Raw genomic sequence first — 19,176 nt, forward strand, 5'->3', positions numbered from 1 at the left:
GTGGTTTGGGGAGGGGGGGACGGCAGGGGGGGGGGATATCAGAGGACCACCGGACGCCTGAGCTGTGAGTTAGGGTGGTTTGGGGACGGGGACGGCAGGGGGGGGATGGCAGGGGGGGGACGGCAGGGGGGATATCAGAGGACCACCGGACGCCTGAGCTGTGAGTTAGGGTGGTTTGGGGACGGGGACGGCAGGGGGGGGGATATCAGAGGACCACCGGATTTGGAAACATTTTCACTGGCCATTCAACTGCTTTTACCGCAGTGGTTCTCAACAGTTTCTTAACCCATTTTTGGCAGGAACCCCTTTTGGTGTTAGCATTATGTTATGCTTTAGCTATTGAAAAATAGCAGATCTACAAGCTCATAGCGCGCCACCGAGTGGCGCGCTACGAGCTTGTAGGTCTGCTATTTTTGAAAAATCGAAGAACGACTGACATAGAAACATAGCTTTTTCAGAAAACTGTCATTTTCAAACAGACATTTTTAGAATCTGATCTCAGGTCAAAATGGGTTAATTTAAAACAGAATCCCATAACTCAAAGAGTGTGTGATAATGGATCCCAAATCCGTACGGATCCGTTCGGTTCCATCCGTGTACACTCTCAAGAGCTACAGACCTGTAAAGGGTCCATTTGGGTACTCACTCACCCCCTCGAGGGTCCCGCCTGGACGGGAGGGTCTGAGTTACATTTAAATCTACATTTTGTCATAATGACCATGCTGCTTTTCAGTGAGCGACGGTCATGTGGCTAAAGCAGTGGTTTTCAACCCTTAATATCAATTCATTTCATCATCATTTATTCTGCTTTTTGAGCCACGGACTGATGAGATTTAGCCTCTTGGACCCAAAACTGAGAATATTTTGTCGTTGGGATTAGATTTTGTCCACAATTCCATGCTGTAATGATGTTGGCACCATAGGAGAGACAACCGGGAAACGTTGATCAAAATAACAATTCGTCTACATTCTCTAATTGTGTAGACTTAAATTAACTAAATGCAACTCTCAAGAGTTAAACATCTATAAAAAGGTCCATTTGGTTACCAACTCTCCATTATTTAGCTGGGGACCACCTGGAACCCCCTCAGGGACCACCTGGAACCCCCTCAGGGACCACTGGTTGAAAACCACTGGACTAAAGTATACATTTGGTTTAAGCTCTGTGCTGTTTCACAGCATCTCTGTGGCCCCCCCACCTACCCCTTTCCTTTTTGAGTGGTGCAACCACTCCCTTACGGAGCTGTGTGTGTGGCTGGGTGGCTGGCTGGGTGGGTGGGTGCGTCTGAGCACGAAAACAGCATGGTTGTTTTTCACCACCTGTGTGCAACCTAACTCACACACACACACACATATATTAACTGTATATGGTGATTTTGGGTGTGCCAGTACAGTACAGTGACAGTACAGTACAGTACAGTACAGTACAGTAGAGGGACCCCGAGACGCGGGGCGGCTCACCGGAATCGGGCCGGCACCCTGGGTGCGTTCCTGTGGGTCTGGAACTTCCGCCCCCCCACACACACACACACGGAGTTGCACCACTCACTTCACATGGGTGTGATTTTTGTCTACCATCACTACCAACACTGACGGCCCCGTTCCATTTCAGCAGAACAGAGTGAGTAGTGTAGACTAGACTGGAGTGGAACGAGGCCCGTCGTCAGTGAACCTCCTCGCCCTCAACACCAATGGCTCTACCTTTTTATCGGCCTATTCAAGAAAAACCGCCGTACCGACCGATGATATATAACATAATAACACAGCAAAATGTGGCCAGCATTGAGAGTAAAGCCCCGATTCATACTTCATACGGTCACATGTGTTGGTCTGTCGTCCGCGTTGCAGAATGCAAAATAACTTATTTTAGCTGAAAAACCTCTGTCAGTGAAGTATACGAGTTAAGGCTTTTACGATTTGCACAGCTGCTGGGTTGCAGGTAGGAGTGTCTGAGGTTTCTTTAGGCTTGACTGAGGAATTGTGGGAGATGCAGACGATCAGTGCGTTCAGATGCCTTGGTGTTGTGGGTGGGTAGGTGGGGGGATTCTGGGCTAAAAGGTACTAAACGCATGTGTTACTCTTTAAACCACGTATGCCCTATATTCAACAACAACTTTGAAACTTTGTGAACATCTGTGAAGATTTTCGGTGATAAATGACAAGCCCAAAAATAGGGATGTCGGGGGTGTAAAGTGGTTTAACCCATTTTGGGCGGGAACCCCTTTTGGTGTTAGCATCATGTCATGCTTTAGCTATTGAAAAATAGCAGATCTACAAGCTCATAGCGTGCCACCAAGTGGCGCGCTACGAGCTTGTAGGTCTGCTATTTTTGAAAAATCGAAGAACGACTGACATAGAAACATAGCTTTTTCAGAAAACTGTCAGGATGTAGAAGACATTTATAGAATCTGATCTCAGGTCAAAATGGGTTACAGACATTTAGGAAAAATATTTCTTTCCAGTCCAGCATGACTCGTACCGAACTAATGAAACCACCCGAAACAAAACCTCCATTAGAATAAATAAGAAATTTATATTTAAGAAAATACTTTTTAATATCAATATAATATAATCAGCTCTCAGGCAACGCCCACTGTACAGTACAGTCCCCAAAACAATATCAATATATATTTTCTGGTAAACTAGCTTCTGTTTTTTGTTTTTTTTAAATAGATTTCCCATGAAAGAATAACAATATACTGATTATGATAGATGTGGTAGAGGTCCAAAAAACAGACGTAATACAATAATCTTTTTTCTCATATTTGATAGAAAACATAAGGACATTATTAGACATTAAGGCATCGGGTTGGTCTATATAATATAATATAATATAATATAATATAATATCAAACATTCATGTTCCAAAAATAAATAAAGTATCTATTCTACCTGTGATCAGTGTACCTCTCGGCAGTGGTGGAAAGTAACTAATTACTTTTACTTAAGTACAGTTTTGAGGTATTTGTACTTTACTTGAGTATTTACAATTCCCAATACTTTTACTCCACTACATCTGAGATATGTACTCCACTACATTTATTTGACAGATTTAGTTACTAGTTACTTTGTAAATTTGGATTATTATTACAAAACATACAGTAATCACAATGCGACGTATTGAGCTTGTAGATCTGATATTTTCAGAATATTTTAAACATTTGAAAACTTTAACTGTTTAAATGTTAATGAGTACTTTCTACTTTTGGTACTTTAAGTGCATTTTGATGCCAATACTTTTGTACTTCCACTCAAGTACATTTTTGAATTCCAGACTTTTACTTGTAACGGAGTAGTCCTACATTGCAGTATTGATACTTTTACTTAAGCAAAAGATTTTAGTAATTTTTCCACCACTGGGCTTGACTGAGAACGATGTCGGACGTACAGTAACGCTACGTCGCCTCGCGGCGTCAGAACGCCCGCGTGCTGCGAGCTCACACTCTGGCGCATGCGTGCGTAGTACCCCTCCGTAGTACCGTAGTACCCCTCCGTAGTACCGTAGTACCCCTCCGTTCTCGAGTGAATAAATAGTGTGTGCGGGTACCGTTTTTGAGTTAGATTGCTTTGTACCGAGCGAGCGACACAAGTGTGCGTCGCTGTGTTTGCGAAAATAGTGGGTCACAGGTTATATGGCCACTTAATGCACAGGGAACTGCCAGATGTACACATATGCAAAACATTGCTGTATGCTTGTTGTATGAATGTTGTGAGTGTCATGGCCGCCCCAATGCATTTCCAATGGAAGTCACATGGTTTGTAGTCCACATTTTGGACTACAAGCTGTTGTATGGCTTTCGGCTGTGTTTCGACTGCGCCCCTCCCCCTCATACAACACAAATGTTGTGTCAAACCATGTGACTCCCATTGGAAATGCATTGGGGCAAGCTGTGTCACACCCTTTGTATACAACAAGCATACAGCAATCTGTTGCGACCGTGTGAGTGAGGCCTTAGTGTGTGTGTGTTTGTGTGTGTTTATTCTGTTATGGGTTTCAGACAGTCCACAGGGCTGAGATGTCCTCTCCACTGAGCTGGAGTTTGGAGAGGCGGAGATGGGTGGTGGGGTGGTGGGGGGGGTGTCGAGCAGCAGTCTTCTCCATGTCACGCACACGACACGGAGGGCCGGAGAGAGCCTGGAACCTCCCCCTCGGTCGGACCATCAGTCTGGAAGAGACGGAGACCACAGATTGTTAATGTGATTGTGAGGAATCGGCATCACACATCAGTATTATGACATCACACATCAGTATTATGACATCACACATCAGTATCGTTGCTGTTGGGCAGAAACCTCATATTGTATCTCCATATTATCCCATTAAAACCTGAGGCCGAACAGTTTTCTGAAAAACCTATGTTTCTACGTCAGTGGTTCTCAAATGTCTTCATGTCAAGGAGCCCTACAATTATATATATTTGGCCACAGACAACCATCTCAAAATGTTTTGTTCCAGGGAGTGCAGGGACCCCCCCAGAAGCAAAGATTTGAGTTAAAAATGTTCGCTGGGAAAGAATATATACTCAAAGATTTGCACGATTTAAAAAAAATGGAAGATCTACAAGCTCAACCAGCACATCAGGAGCAATTAGGGGTTCAGTGTCTTGCTCAAGGAACGCCCTACTTGGTCATACAACGCCCTACTTGGTCATACTACAGTCACACAACGCCCTACTTGGTCATACTACAGTCACACAACGCCCTACTTGGTCATACTACAGTCACACAACGCCCTACTTGGTCATACTACAGTCACACAAAAGTAACACAGTGAAAGTGGTTTGTCTGTGGGCTTTAAAAAAAAGAAAATATTGAATCAATGAAAAAAAGTGTGACTAAATGGTTTTACATTTCCTTAAAAAGGTAACATTTTTGGACATACAAGGTTTCCAACCGACAGTGACGACACGTCCGTGTATATGGAATTACTAGCACCATTTGGTATGAGATGATGGCGGCTAACAAAAAAAATCATTTGTACTTTTAAACTGGGGCGTGAGTCTAGTCCTCAAGGCTTGGATGTTGGCGGAATCCAACATGAGGAATGATGACAGATTTATTAAGCAGGTTTTGTACTGTAAAAGTCCCCAATGTCTTTTCACAAACTGTTTGTTTGTTCGTTAAGTAAATAATACATTGGAATGAACCTCGCTGACAGTTCACAGCCGGGCTACACCAGGCTTTTCGCGCGCGTTTACCCTAAAAGCCTGGTGTAGCTTGGCCGTCAGACAGCAGACGTATTAACTGCTGGTCGCCTCACTCACTCCCAATTCCTGGAAGGACTGGGGGGGGGGGGGGGGGGTCCCCTCTGAAGACCCCTGTATGCCGACCAATACCCCCCACCCCCCCCCCCCCCCTCTCCCTCACACCCCCTCTTCCTTTGCCTATAGTTTCGAGGAAATCACTCCTCAGAGCAGTGTCGCATGCGCGTCCGAAACAACGTAATGCCTTCCACGAAACAAACATTTTTCATGTCAAGGACCCCAAAAATAATATGTATTTGGCCACCGACCCCCTTCTGAAAATATGTTGTTTCAGATACGAGTTAAAAACATTCGCTGTGAAAGAATATATATTCAAAGATTTGCACACGTTTTAACGATTTAGTGAAGCTACGTATGAGCTTGTAGGTCTGCTGTTTTTCAACAGCTAAGTATAAAATAATAGTTAATGTGGTTAAACGCTAATGTGACACAGATGCGTTCCAAGCCTCAAGTGCTTTGAATGACTAAAAGCCTTATTGTTCAGTCGTTCCATGCCTCCTTATGCCTCCTTATTGTTCAGGCCACATTGGTTCCTCCAGAATGAGATTAGTCAGTTTATTAGTGGCACAATAACAACTCCTCCACACTGGAGCAAAGACAAACAACCACTTCCAACCTGCTGGGATCTGTCCTTTTGATGCGTGTTGTAATCGGCAGAACATTTCAAGTCTTCCAAAAGATCCATAGATTTGTAGATAGGATATATATATATATATTCTTTTTTTTTTTTTTTTACTTTTTGCCTAAGATTACATGCCCAAATTAGGGATTGAATATTAATCCACCATCATATTAAAGGTAGGGTAAGTGATTTTGTTTTGTTAAAATAAGTGCTCTATGTCTCCATGTCTCAATTCCAGCTTTTTATTAAACAGAAAATGCATTTTTATCCAATCAGGATAGAGAACTCGGTCAGGATACTTAACCCATTTTGGGCGGGAACCCCTTTTGGTGTTAGCATTATGTTATGCTTTATGCCGAGTGGCGCGCTATGAGCTTGTAGGTCTGCTATTTTTGAAAAATCGAAGAACCACTGACACAGAAACATAGCTTTTTCAGAAAACTGTCAGGATGTAGAAGACATTTTTAGAATCTGATCTCAGGTCAAAATGGGTTAAACAAGTGGAATTGTAAGTGATGACACAAAGAAAGTAGCAGAAAAAATTGGAACTGGAACGATGAGGAATGGCTACTTTCTCCTGATTAGCTGAAAATCTTGTCACCTACTGTACCTGAAAGTGTATTTTCTGTTTATTAAAGAGCTGGAGAGACTCCCGTTACTGAACAACAAACGTTTTGTTTTAACCAAAAAATATCACTTACCCTACCTTTTAAATGATCGATTACTTTTTAATTATATTGGATGAGTTTGATTAACTGTTGCAGCCCTACTCTCCATCTATCTGTCTCTCACATGCATGTCCGCTCTCTCTCCTCCCGAGCACACCCAGCAGGAGCTGCTGCATCCTCTGAGAACGCCCACACACAAACACACACATGCACGTTGTGTACATGTTGACCACTGCTGCCGTTCCAGCGGTGCGCCTGACGGCCTCTCTCTCTCAGTCACTATAATCCCCCGAGACTAATCCCATTGCCGTAACATTCTGCCAGCGTGCGTGTGTGTGTGTGTGTGTGTGTGCGTGCGTGCGTGCGTGCGTGCGTGCGTGCGTGCGTGCGTGCGTGCGTGCGTGCGTGCGTGCGTGCGTGCGTGCGTGCGTGCGTGCGTGCGTGCGTGCGTGCGTGCGTGCGTGCGTGCGTGCGTGCGTGCGTGCGTGCGTGCGTGCGTGCGTGCGTGCGTGCGTGCGTGCGTGCGTGCGTGCGTGCGTGCGTGCGTGCGTGCGTGCGTGCGTGTTAGACACAGGAGGATTCACATTCAGACCTATGCACTCCCAGCCTAAAGTGAGCACCAGGGGTGATTCCACACCCCCTAGCAGCAGAAATTTCATAATCTGGATGGGCGGTAGTGGGGGAGGTGTGTGCGTGTGTGAGAGAGAGAGAGAGAGAGAGAGAGAGAGAGAGGGTCTTCCAAGGATGCATTGCAGGGCCAGTGGAGGCTGGGTTGGGGGTGTGTGTGTAATGCAGAGTTGCAAGTGTCGCCATGACCGCGTGCCACGCTAAGCACTGCGGCAGAGATACGAGGTGGCAAGCAGTGCACACACCATGAGTAGTTGTACTGTAAAGTGTAAACACACACACACACACACACCAAGCACACACCATGAGTAGTTGTACTGTAAACACACACACAGTGTGAGAGAGAGAGAGAGAGAGAGAGAGAGATGAAAAGAGGGGTGGTGTGAGATAGCAATATGCTGGAGAAGGCAACGTGGTGGAACCCCCAGTCCTCTAAAAGGCAACGTGGTGGAACCCCCAGTCCTCTAAAAGGCAACGTGGTGGAACCCCCAGTCCTCTAAAAGGCAACGTGGTGGAACCCCCAGTCCTCTAAAAGGCAACGTGGTGGAACCCCCAGTCCTCTAAAAGGCAACGTGGTGGAACCCCCAGTCCTCTAAAAGGCAACGTGGTGGAACCCCCAGTCCTCTAAAAGGCAACGTGGTGGAACCCCCAGTCCTCTAAAAGGCAACGTGGTGGAACCCCCAGTCCTCTAAAAGGCAACGTGGTGGAACCCCCAGTCCTCAACGTGGTGGAACCCCCAGTCCTCTGGATAAGGCAACGTGGTGGAACCCCCAGTCCTCTGGATAAGGCAACGTGGTGGAACCCCCAGTCCTCTAAAAGGCAACGTGGTGGAACCCCCAGTCCTCTAAAAGGCAACGTGGTGGAACCCCCAGTCCTCTAAAAGGCAACGTGGTGGAACCCCCAGTCCTCTAAAAGGCAACGTGGTGGAACCCCCAGTCCTCTAAAAGGCAACGTGGTGGAACCCCCAGTCCTCTAAAAGGCAACGTAGTGGAACCCCCAGTCCTCTAAAAGGCAACGTGGTGGAACCCCCAGTCCTCTAAAAGGCAACGTGGTGGAACCCCCAGTCCTCTAAAAGGCAACGTGGTGGAACCCCCAGTCCTCTAAAAGGCAACGTGGTGGAACCCCCAGTCCTCAACGTGGTGGAACCCCCAGTCCTCTGGATAAGGCAACGTGGTGGAACCCCCAGTCCTCTGGATAAGGCAACGTGGTGGAACCCCCAGTCCTCTAAAAGGCAACGTGGTGGAACCCCCAGTCCTCGAATCGACACACGTGACACGTTTTCCTGACACGTGGAAGGCATTACGTTGTTTCTGCAGTCGGATGCACGTGCGACACTGCTCTGAGGAGTGATTTCCTCGAAACTATAGGCAAAGGAAGAGGGGGCGGGTGTGAGGGAGAGGGGTACCTTGGGGGGGGGGGGGGTCGGCATACATGGGTCTTCAGAGGGGACCCCCCCCCCCCCCCAGTCCTTCCAGGAATTGGGACTGAGTGAGGCGACCAGCAGTGAACTGGAACACCATAAAAAAGAAGATGATGAATGGCTACTTTCTCCTGATTAGCATACAGGGGTCTTCAGAGGGGACCCCCCCCCCCCCCAGTCCTTCCAGGAATTGAGGCGAATTGAGGCGACCAGCAGTGAAGGACTTAACTCAGAGGCCAGGTGTCCTTACTCTATTATCCACAGAGCAAGACATGATGACTTGACTTTACGATCATAGTTTACTATTTTTATTGCAGCTTTTATTGCGCCAAACAGTACGTAGTAACTTTTAGATGCATAAACAAATGCATTTCCGGTGCCGGCTGTGTCATTTGATCGGTGTCAGACGCACCATTTATGTGTAATGGTTATTATAAATGTAGCAGCGAAAGTTATCAAAAATAACTTTTGTTTAATCGAAAAAACCTTCACAGTTCACAGTATGACTGAATTAAGCAATATTACACGAGAGGGTGTGGGTTAACGTGATTATTGCCAAGACAGGGATGCGGTGAGGAGTCGAGTCGAGTTCCGCAAGCATCACTGAAGTGGCAATAATCACGTTAACCCACACCCTCGAGTGTAATATTGCAATTATACAACAGTTACCCTTAAAACTAAGAAAATCGCTGAAAGAATATATTTTTTTAATGACGGATGTAGTCACTACGACCACAAATGTCCCAAGAAACTAGCTAGCCTAGCCACCGAGTTTGCTAGTGCTCTGGGAGAACAGAGGAGCTGAATTCTTTGTTTTGATTAGGTGGTGAATGGTGCTGGTTTAACCCACGGCTAGAAGGCTGTTTCAACCAATCAGATTGCTTCCTCGAAACGACCTGTGGTATAATACACTGTAACGTCATGCTGCAGCATACAGTCGCTTAGCGAGCAACAGTGTGCTAGAGTTCAAGGAGTTTACACATTCTGAGGAGAAGAGCGGCTGTTATTGTCTTCTTACAAGACTAATTTATACTCCAGTTCACGGAGTGAGCGTGTAGACCGGCACGCAACTAAGTATAACTCGGGCTATGCTCTTCTCCAGTGGTGTAAAGTAACTAAGTACATTTACTTAAGTACTGTACTTAAGTACAATTGAGGTATTTGTACTTAGTTGAGTATTTCCAATTGTGGATTAGAGTACCCCACTACATCTCAGCTTCAAATGATGTACTTTTACTCCACTACATTTATTTGAAAACTTGAGTTACTAGTTCCTTTGTAGATTTGTATTATTATTATTATTTCAAAGGAACCACTTCAGCGTAGACATTTCAGCCATCTGAAAATAGCAGATCTACAAGCTCACAATGCGTTGCGAGCTTGTAGATCTGCTATTTTCAAAAGATTTGTATGTACGTTTTAAAACTAGTGAAACGGGACATTCTGCGTTATGAGTATATATACCTTCTACTTTTGGTACTTCACGTACATTTTGATTGATCCCAATACTTTTGTACTTTTACTCAAGTACATTTTGAATTCCTTTTACTTGTAACTGAGTATTTATACATTGCAGTATTGATACTTTCACTTCAGTAAAACAAAGTTGCGAGTACTTTTCCCACTCTCTTCTCTTCTCAGAACAGAACATAGGGTCAGCCGGTGCAGAGACAGATATTTCCGGATCTTTTTTATGTGTCTGAGAGAGAGAGAGAGAGAGAGAGAGAGATTTAAAACCTCACTCTCTCTCTCACACACACACACACACACACACACACACTTTGAGGCTGAGGGGGGGGGGCGGTGTCTGTGCGCTACGAGTAGTGGCAGGAGAGTGGCCGTTGGTCCTGTCAGTCAAGTGGCTCTCAGTAAAGCGAGTGGGCCAATAGGCAGCCAGGCAACCAGCCCAGCCCCCCCCCCCCCCCCCCACACACACACAGTGGGCTGTAATCTCATCTGGAGCCGTGTGGTTGGTGGACTAAATGTGGAGAATGCTTGTCCACGCAGTTATCTAGCTATCACTCCTGTCTGGAACATCCCGGCCCACTTTAGCCTGCGTGTCAAAAACACACACACACACACACACACACACACACACACACACACACACACACACACACACACACACACACACACACACACACACACACACACACACACACACACACACACACACACACACACACACACACTTCCTTGGCAAAGGTGTGTGCGTGTGTCATGGTATATTTCTTGTCCGTTTGTATTGTGCCGTATGTAATGTGTGCTAGAACTGGTTATGCAAAATATGTCCGCTTTGCTAAGGTTTCTCTGTCCCTGACCTGATTGATGATCACGTGAGCCCATATACAATATACTCTGTGTGTGTGTGTGTGTGTGTGTGTGTGTGTGTGTGTGTGTGTGTGTGTGTGTGTGTGTGTGTGTGTGTGTGTGTGTGTGTGTGTGTGTGTGTGTGTGTGTGTGTGTGTGTGTGTGTGTGTGTGTGTGTGTGTGGAAAAACACACAAGCAGGAAGAGTGGGGCGGGGGGGTGAGAAAGAGGAGAGGATGAGTGGAAGGAGAGTGCAGGGAGGTCGAGAGCGAGCTAGCGAGGGCTCTCTGCGAGCCAGACACGTCTCTGATTCCCTCTCATCTGTGTCAACAAACGCCGCGCTGCGACAGGTGCGCGCACTGAGCATGCTTACACGCTCGACAAACTAGTTAGAGATGCATGGCCTTGCAACTGGATCCCCCTTCCCCTCTCCTTCTGGATCCCCCTTCCCCTCTCCTTCCCCTCTCCTTCTCCTTCTCTCTCCCTGACCGATATATTGTTTTTTCCTTTATTTGACTTTTCCTCAGTATATCCGGCAATACGCACGCGCACACACCCCGTATACGTGTGTGCCCTGTGGGTGCAGCAGATGGTAGCTTGTCATTAGTGGCGAGAGAGAGGAGGTGAGAGGAGTTACAGTGCTGCGTCCGCCGGGACTGCCGCTTGACCGCACGAGGAGTGGTTGTTGCGTGTACACACACACACACACACACACACACACACACACACCCCCCATCTGTCACCAACCCTCAGGAGGAACCTCTGGGTGTCAGAGAGCCTCTCCGATAGGCCTCCTTGAGGACCCCCCCCTCCCCTTCCTCAATCCCCCCCCCCCAACAACACGCATTGAACTAGAACACCGTCTCTCCTTTTCTTACGTTTCCATTTCAAACACGTCACATGACCTGGCTGGTGGATGGAACAACAGGTAAACAAACACCTGATGCCGATAACTTCTGTTAAAACCCATTAAGATGTGAGGACCAGATTACACAACAGCTTTCTTTCTGAAAAACCTAGGATTCTATGTCGGTGCTCAAACCTTTTCATGTGAAGGACCCCTGAAAGATTTGAGGCATTGCCATTGATTGATTTGACCGCCGACCTCCATCTCAAAATATTTTGTTCCAACAGCGAGCCCCCGGAAGCAAAGATTTGAGTTAAAACGTTTGCTGAGCTACAGCTAAGCTAAGGTGACACAGATGCGTTTACAGGTCTTAATGGGGTTATGGCATCATCAGCTCAAGACGAAACGAAACAAAAAACACCCGTGTGTGCAAGAAGATATCGAGCTCCTATAACCGGCGCTACGTTTTGTTGGGTCGAAGACGAAGAAACCGCGGCGCTGCCCTCCCGAGGCGAGCTGTTCACACGGTCAAGTGTGACACATGGAAGGCATTACGTTGTTTCCGCAGTCCGGGGGGGGGGGGGGGGGGGGGGCGCAGAGAGAGAGAGAGACGCTACATTCCTCGCAGGTCGGTCGGTCGACGGGTTTGCTGGTATACTTTGATCCCAGCGTCCATGCATCTTCCCTCCGAGTGTGCCCCGCAGTGTGGGGTCCTCCTGATAAACACTGTATCAGGGGCCAGGAGGGGGGGGGGGCGCCGGGCGCCGAAAAACACTTTGACCTCCCTGCCTCAACCAACCCCGCACTCTATTGGGACAGAATGTTCAGTAAACAAGCCATCAGCCTATAGCTCGCTATAGCCCGGCCCGGGCAACCCACCACCAGCTCCCAGAATTCACCTTGGCTAAAGAGGGGGCCTCATGCACGGTGCACCAACGGTTTGTTTGTTGCTTTAAAAAGCACCAAGGGCTCTAGTACAGACAGAGCCTGCCCTGCTCTAAGCCCCGCCCCTTTGCTCTCTTCTGCTTTCTCCTGTGAGCTTATGAGACTATGAGCCATCTCTCTGTTCCTCTCTGCTTGTCTTACTTCTGCTAAGTGAACAGCCTAATGAGGCAGAAAGGCAGTGCACGTGAGGTTCTAGCTATTAAGTGCAAATTTGCTCGCTATCCGACAAACAGCCACTGTTGGAAAAACAAAATAGGATTCTCTCTCTCTCTCTCTCTCTCTCTCTCTCTCTCTACGTGTTTGCGGCTGTGTGTGTGTGTGTGTACGTGTACATGCCAGAGTCCTCATGTGCTTGAATATTTTTTTTAAATTTCCATTACTTCTTTCTCTCTACATCTCTATTAAAGAAGCTTTGTTGCCGCAATTACATCATTCTTACATGTCCATGTGCAAAATGTATAACCAACTAGTACTTGTTTGCAATTTACATATGGATGATTTATAATGTCCGTCCATAAATCATAACATTTTGAAGGCAGTAGACTACATCTCTCTTTCATACTGAAATGGAAATAAGCCGTTGGCTTTCTTGCATGTATCCTTTTGATGGTGGTGTATAATTAATTAATTGTCATTTTCTGTACATTGACAATAAACATAATCAATCAATCAATCAATACCCCCCAGGTGTCACGCAACCCCCCCCCCCCCCCCCGCTCAAACACACACTATCCGTTCTGTCCTAAAGCCGAGACCTAAGCAGCGTTACAGGAACCTTTTTCTTTTCTTTTTTAGAAACAACGCACCGTCAGGAATGTGCACTGTGACATTGAGTTACCTGCTGGCGGCGAAACAACAGACAACCCCCCCCCCCCCCCCTCCCTCCCCAGCCCATGGGGTCGCTGCCAGCCGTGCTCACAAGGACAAACGCACATGGGTCAGGAGGGCCTCACATGTCACCGCGGCGCAGCGCGGCCCCCCACTCAGCTCACAAAGACACGTGGGGGTAATTGTGACCGATAACAGCGTGGGTCACGCCCTAACTTTAAGTGTCAACAAACACTCACCTCTCAGCGGCCCTGCGTTCACGCCACGGTGTCAACCGAACTAACCCCAGTACGCCCCCCCCACCCAAAACCCAACAACACCCCCCCCCCCCCCAAGTGGGCCTGTCAGTTTTGTTGGTGTGGGGTATTCTGGGACAAAATATTGATCAGGCGAGTGAGTGGGAGAGCAAAGGGTTTGAGGGGGGTGGGCTGGGTCACAGTGACGCGCGGCACATCCTGATGCCTAGTACCCGACCATGCGATAAGGGGCCGGAAATGCCTGGGGTGCACTGTGACATTACTGTTGTTGACAGGCACGGGAACCCACATGACTTTCGTGACAAACATCATTCCATTCCATTGCCATTCGCTATGGTGTTATCATGTGTGTGCATCGCGGTGGCTCTGCTGCAGCTTCTGAAAAATACATACCTAAAAAAGCTAGACTAATTCTGAAACATAAAATGCCTCTAATCCCGGCGGAATGCATGGTAATAGGCAGGGCTTTGGTTTTAAAGCGCTTCGTTCTAGTCAAAACAAGACCTCCCGCTCGCTTAATAAAAAGCAATTCTCTCGTGTAATTTAATAATGGAAAAAAGAAATCCCTCATTTATTCTGGTCATCTTCATGAACCATATATAATAAGCATTTCTGTCAATTACACTGCTTACTTTAACATAACTTATACTCTATTTCTTTATTTAAAGAAATAATCTACATAATAATAATAAAGAGTAGACCATGCATAGATAGGTTTCCCACACAAAAACAAAAAAAAAACAACAACTACGCAACATTCTCCTGCGTCGTCACGGTGGCTGCTGCCTACGCACAAGGCTTGTTTACTTCAGTGCTTCTCTCTGGCCCAACATGCGTCAGCCTGGTCACGTTTCACTGGAGCTCAGCCACCGTCCCGCTCTCTTCCAAATAAACAACTTCAAAATTCAAAAAAAGTGTCACTTGATTCGGGCTCAGAGCTCGCATTCACTTCAAATCGAGGGGCGGCAAAACAATTTATTTATTCATTTATTCACACCGTGGCTCCCCTCGAGCGCACAGGCACTCCATTTAGACTGCGTGCACGCCACAGCCACACTTCTTTATCCTGTTCATACAGTAAAACCAGCCTTTTTCTGTTTCCCTCGGAACGTTTTTCACGGCACGTTATAGCAGCAAATTAGGTCACATAGCAGCACTTTAGATATGCTGCCAGAAGACATATACTAGTCCATTCATCACAGTTATCATCACATTATACTGTATTAAGTTTTCCAAATTGAGAGGAAAATATATTTTCATACCACACGTTGCACAGAAACGGGCGTGCACAATGCCATTGATGATGCACACTCACTGACAGCCACGTCAGCCACTTCTCACTGGCTTTGGTGTGTGTGCATCCATCCATCCATCCATCCATCCATCCATCCAAGCCATGGTCACAGCCATCCATGCGACATGAGAGTGGCACTCACCTTTGGCAGTAGTCGCAGCCTCCTTGAATCCCAAACAGACGTAGGGCGCCGCGTGTAATCCGTGGATTCCTCGTTTGCAGCTGCTGGCGGGCTTGAAGCCATGGACCAGGCGGTCGTCACACTTGTCCAAGACGTCCCTGTCGACGTCCAGCAGGTTGAGAGCGATGTAGTTCAGCCCGTGCTGGTAGCCGGCCGATGTCCGCCGACTCATGGGGCTCGTTCCGCTGCCACACTCCTCGTCCGAGCCATCGCTGCTCCGCGATGAGATGTTCTCCACCGAGCTGTGCCGCTTGGCCGTGGCGTCACCACCGCGGGCGAACGAGGGGAAGACGGGCGTGACTGTGGCCGTGGACGAGAAGGTCTCGGAGCTGTGGCGCCGCCGGCCCTGCGGGTGGGCCCGGATCACCTTGGTGACCGAGCGGTCAGGGTCCACCACCACGGAGGAGGACGAGGAGGAGGCCCCGAGCAGGAACACCCCGATAGTACCTCCGCTCACGACGCCCTGGTCCTCCAAAGACAGCGTCCCTCTCCCTCATGGCCTCACGGCTGCTGCATTGGAGGAGAAAGTCACATGTTTTTACAAGACATCATAGTGATCTTACTATATCACAATGAACAAATTAATGAAAACACCGGCTGCGATTTTCATTTTGTGTTGCTGCTACTAGCTGACTGTACGAAAAGCTACTTTCATTGCGTAATACAAAGAACACCTACCATGCTGTGATCTGAGGCGAGCTGGCCATTCCAAAGGTCATTTCGGTGTAGTCGCTTTTCACCTCGTCCTCGGGGCAGCCTTGGGAGCTACCGTTGTCGTCCAGGTGGTACTCCTCCGAGCACGGGCACATGGAGAGGTCCGGCAACGTGTCGTCCGAGCATTCGGCAGGGGTGTCGGCCTCCTTGGGCGAGCGCGAACCCAGCTCCAGGTTCATGTAGTCTGACAGGAGGGACCTCCTCCCGCCTCCACCACTGGAGCCCATCGACGTAGGCTGGCTCTCGTCGGAAACTGTGGAGGTGGGCGGCGAACATTTGCTGCCGCTGCTGAAGTCTATGTTGATATATTCACCAGGGCTCCTGGGCTCGCCGGGCAGGGGATGTTCGGTCATGATGGGAAGCATGCGGAGGGTGTCCAAGGACAGCCTATTGGGTCTGTTCAGCCTCCCTTTGTAGGCGAGGCCGCCCTGGCTGTGTCTAACTGGGGAGGGTGCCGAGCTTTGGGCCGCACCGCTGGGCTGCATCACCGAGTAGTAGTCGGACTCTCCCCCTCTGGGCCTCTGGCTCTGAGGGCTCATGAGAACATACTGGTTGTCGCCCTCTTGGTTCTTGGGGGCCTGCTGCAGCTTGGCTGGCCGTGGCAGGGTGCCGCCCGCCTGTGCTGGCCTGAAGGATGTAGGCTCACTGGCCAGCGGGCCGAGATAGTAGTCCGGTGGGGTCTGGAGGGGGGGCGGGTTGCCCGGCGACATGGTGATGTACTCCCCGTTACCCAGGCGGCTGTCCGTGCTCTCCATGGACGACTTGGAGCCACACCACATCCTCATGTAGCCGTTGTCCTCCAGAGAGCCGCCACCGCTGCCTGGAGAGCTGGTCTTGCAGCCCCCGCTGCCTCCCCCCGGCGACTGGGCGTGGCCCCGGGGATTCACGATCTGCTTGGGGGCCGAGACGCACATGGGGCTCATGGGGACGTAGTTGTCGACCTTGGCGGACTGCGCCACGCCCGGCGTCATCGGCATGTAGCCGCCGTCTCCTCCCAGGTTACTGGCGGAGGAGCCGATCTCGATGTCCCCGTAGTCCTCCGGGTAGCACACCTTAGGAGAGGCGGAGTTGAGGCGGCTGTTCGCCGCCCTCATTAGCGTGTACTCGTCCAGGGAGGCAGAGGAGAGCGGCGCGGCCACGCGCTGTTGCCGCGGCGTGGTGAGCGAGTAGGTGCGCTTCCTGTAGGCTTTGTCCACGCCACTGCCACCATGCCTGGCGCCGTCCATCATCATGTAGCCACATGGGTCGCTGCAGGTGTCACCGCGAGACGGAGGCGTGCTGGAGAGGGAGTCGGGGGTGTCGCTCCGGGTCAGAGGGAGGAATCTGGCGTCGCCGCTGGGGCTCGAACCGTACTCGTCGCTCAGCATGAAGCCCGTGTCGCTGAGGGAGCCGGAGATGGAGGCGCTGCAGCTGAAGGGCCGCCCCGCTCCCCGGGCCTTGTCCGGGGTGTAGATGTTGGTGGCGCCCCCTTTGGGAGACAGACTGATTGGGCTGAAGGCGGTCGGAGGGGAGTTATTATTGGACATGGTCATGGACCTGCTGTGCTGCAGGTTGGAGGAGGTCTCCAGCATCCGGCAGGTACGCCCGCTGCTGAGTGTCTGGGACCGGATGAGGTGGGTTCCAGAGCCCGGGCTGCTGCTCACAGATATGGACATGGATACCGGCCGTGCCGTGGTGGGGAACCCATCTCCCTCGCTGGCCGTTCTGACCCGACAGGACGTGAACTTCCGCCCAGGGGACGTGGCCGCCATGCTGTCCGTCCTGGACCTTCGGACCAGCCCTGTTTGACTCGGGGGAAGGTTGTTCAGATTGCGTCTCGTGGGCACCGAAATGGGGTTGGTGCTCGCTGACTGGCTTTTGCTCCGCGGCCGGAATTCCGAGAGCTCTTTCATGGCCTTCATGGCCTCCAGGATGGTCTCGTGGATGTTCTGCGCCACCACGGAGTCCTCCGCCTGCATCCAGAACTCGCCGGGGCCAGTCACCGCCGAGCGGCCCACCTCTATGAAGAAGAAGCTGTCGGAGTGGCCGCATCTCCGAATGTTCATGAGCTGTAGGCTGACCGCGGCCACCTCGGAGTTGAGCTTCACGAAGCTGATCGTCCGGCTGGACAGACACAGCCTGTACACGCCGGTCAGGTTCTTGACCTGACCCAGTCCTTTCGATTTCAAGTTCACCTGCCACACCTCCTTATAGGCGGCCGCCGCGGGCGTCATCATAACGCCGTAGCTTGAACTCGAGCTCGACGACGACTCCTCGAAGCCCACCAGCGAGGAGGTGGACGCCGGCGGGGTCTCGTACGCCTTCCCCTCCGCGATCAGGTCGCTGAGCTCGGCGAACCAGCTCTCCTGCTCCTGCTCGCTGTCGGCGGCCACGGCGAAGTACTCGTCCTTGGTGTAGAGGGCGATCAGGTGCTTGTGCTTGGCGTCGGCGCGCTTGTTGACGCACAGGCACTGGTCCAGGGCGATGACCCGCTTCGCCGCCGACTTGTTCCTCCATTTCTTCTCGCTCTCGTAGTACTCGAGACGCGCCGCGGAGCAGCCGCCGTTGTGCGCCTCGCGGAGCACGAAGAAGCGCCGGTGGCCGTGCTTCTGCTTCCTGAGGTATCCGCACTTCTTCACGTCGTTGTTGTTGTTGTTCAAACTACTACTACTGGATAATAACAGGTGTCCTCCTCCTCCCGTCGCCGGAGGACTCGCCATTATCCTCGCGATTTATTATAAACTTCTACAAGTAAAAGTAAGTTCTGTTTCAATCCGCTTCTTGGAACGCGCGATTTTGTTTTTTCTTTCTTTTTTTTAAGGGGAAAAAAAACAAACAAACTTTAAATTAAATTAAAAACAGACCCGTTTTATTGGAATCCATTGCAGGAGGAGCGCCGAGCATCGTAATAACATGTCCGCTGTCCGCAGTGGTTAAAGCAGCAATAATACTGACTGACTGACTGACTGACTCAGTGAGTGAGTGAGTGAGTGAGTGGGGGGGCTGGAATGGAAGAGAGAAAAACAACATGTGACGTACCTTTCGTTGGCAGAAGGCGAGCAATGTTGCCATATTGTGTGAGAGAAACGAGCAACCAGGTCCATGACAACAAGCCCAAAGGAAGCCTGACTAGTAACTGCTATATATAGGCTGAAAATAGCAGGTCATGATCTACAAGCTCACAATTGCAGATCTACTATTTTCAAAACAATCATGGGGGG

At 49.6% G+C, this 19,176-nt stretch overlaps 1 protein-coding gene across 1 annotated transcript; it reads right to left on the minus strand.

Annotated features, from left to right (window-relative positions):
* Positions 1 to 2,359: 2,359 nt before the first annotated feature.
* LOC306917476 (insulin receptor substrate 2-like) lies at positions 2,360 to 18,930 on the minus strand. Its single transcript, XM_079495707.1, is given in 4 exon segments — positions 2,360 to 4,166; positions 15,224 to 15,746; positions 15,748 to 15,772; positions 15,941 to 18,930. Coding segments are annotated over 4 exon segments (3,288 nt in total). The 5' UTR covers positions 18,676 to 18,930; the 3' UTR covers positions 2,360 to 4,161.
* Between the last annotated feature and the right edge of the window lie 246 nt (positions 18,931 to 19,176).

Source organism: Electrona antarctica, assembly GCF_951216825.1.
Source record: "Electrona antarctica genome assembly, chromosome: 24".
Taxonomy (NCBI): domain Eukaryota; kingdom Metazoa; phylum Chordata; class Actinopteri; order Myctophiformes; family Myctophidae; genus Electrona; species Electrona antarctica.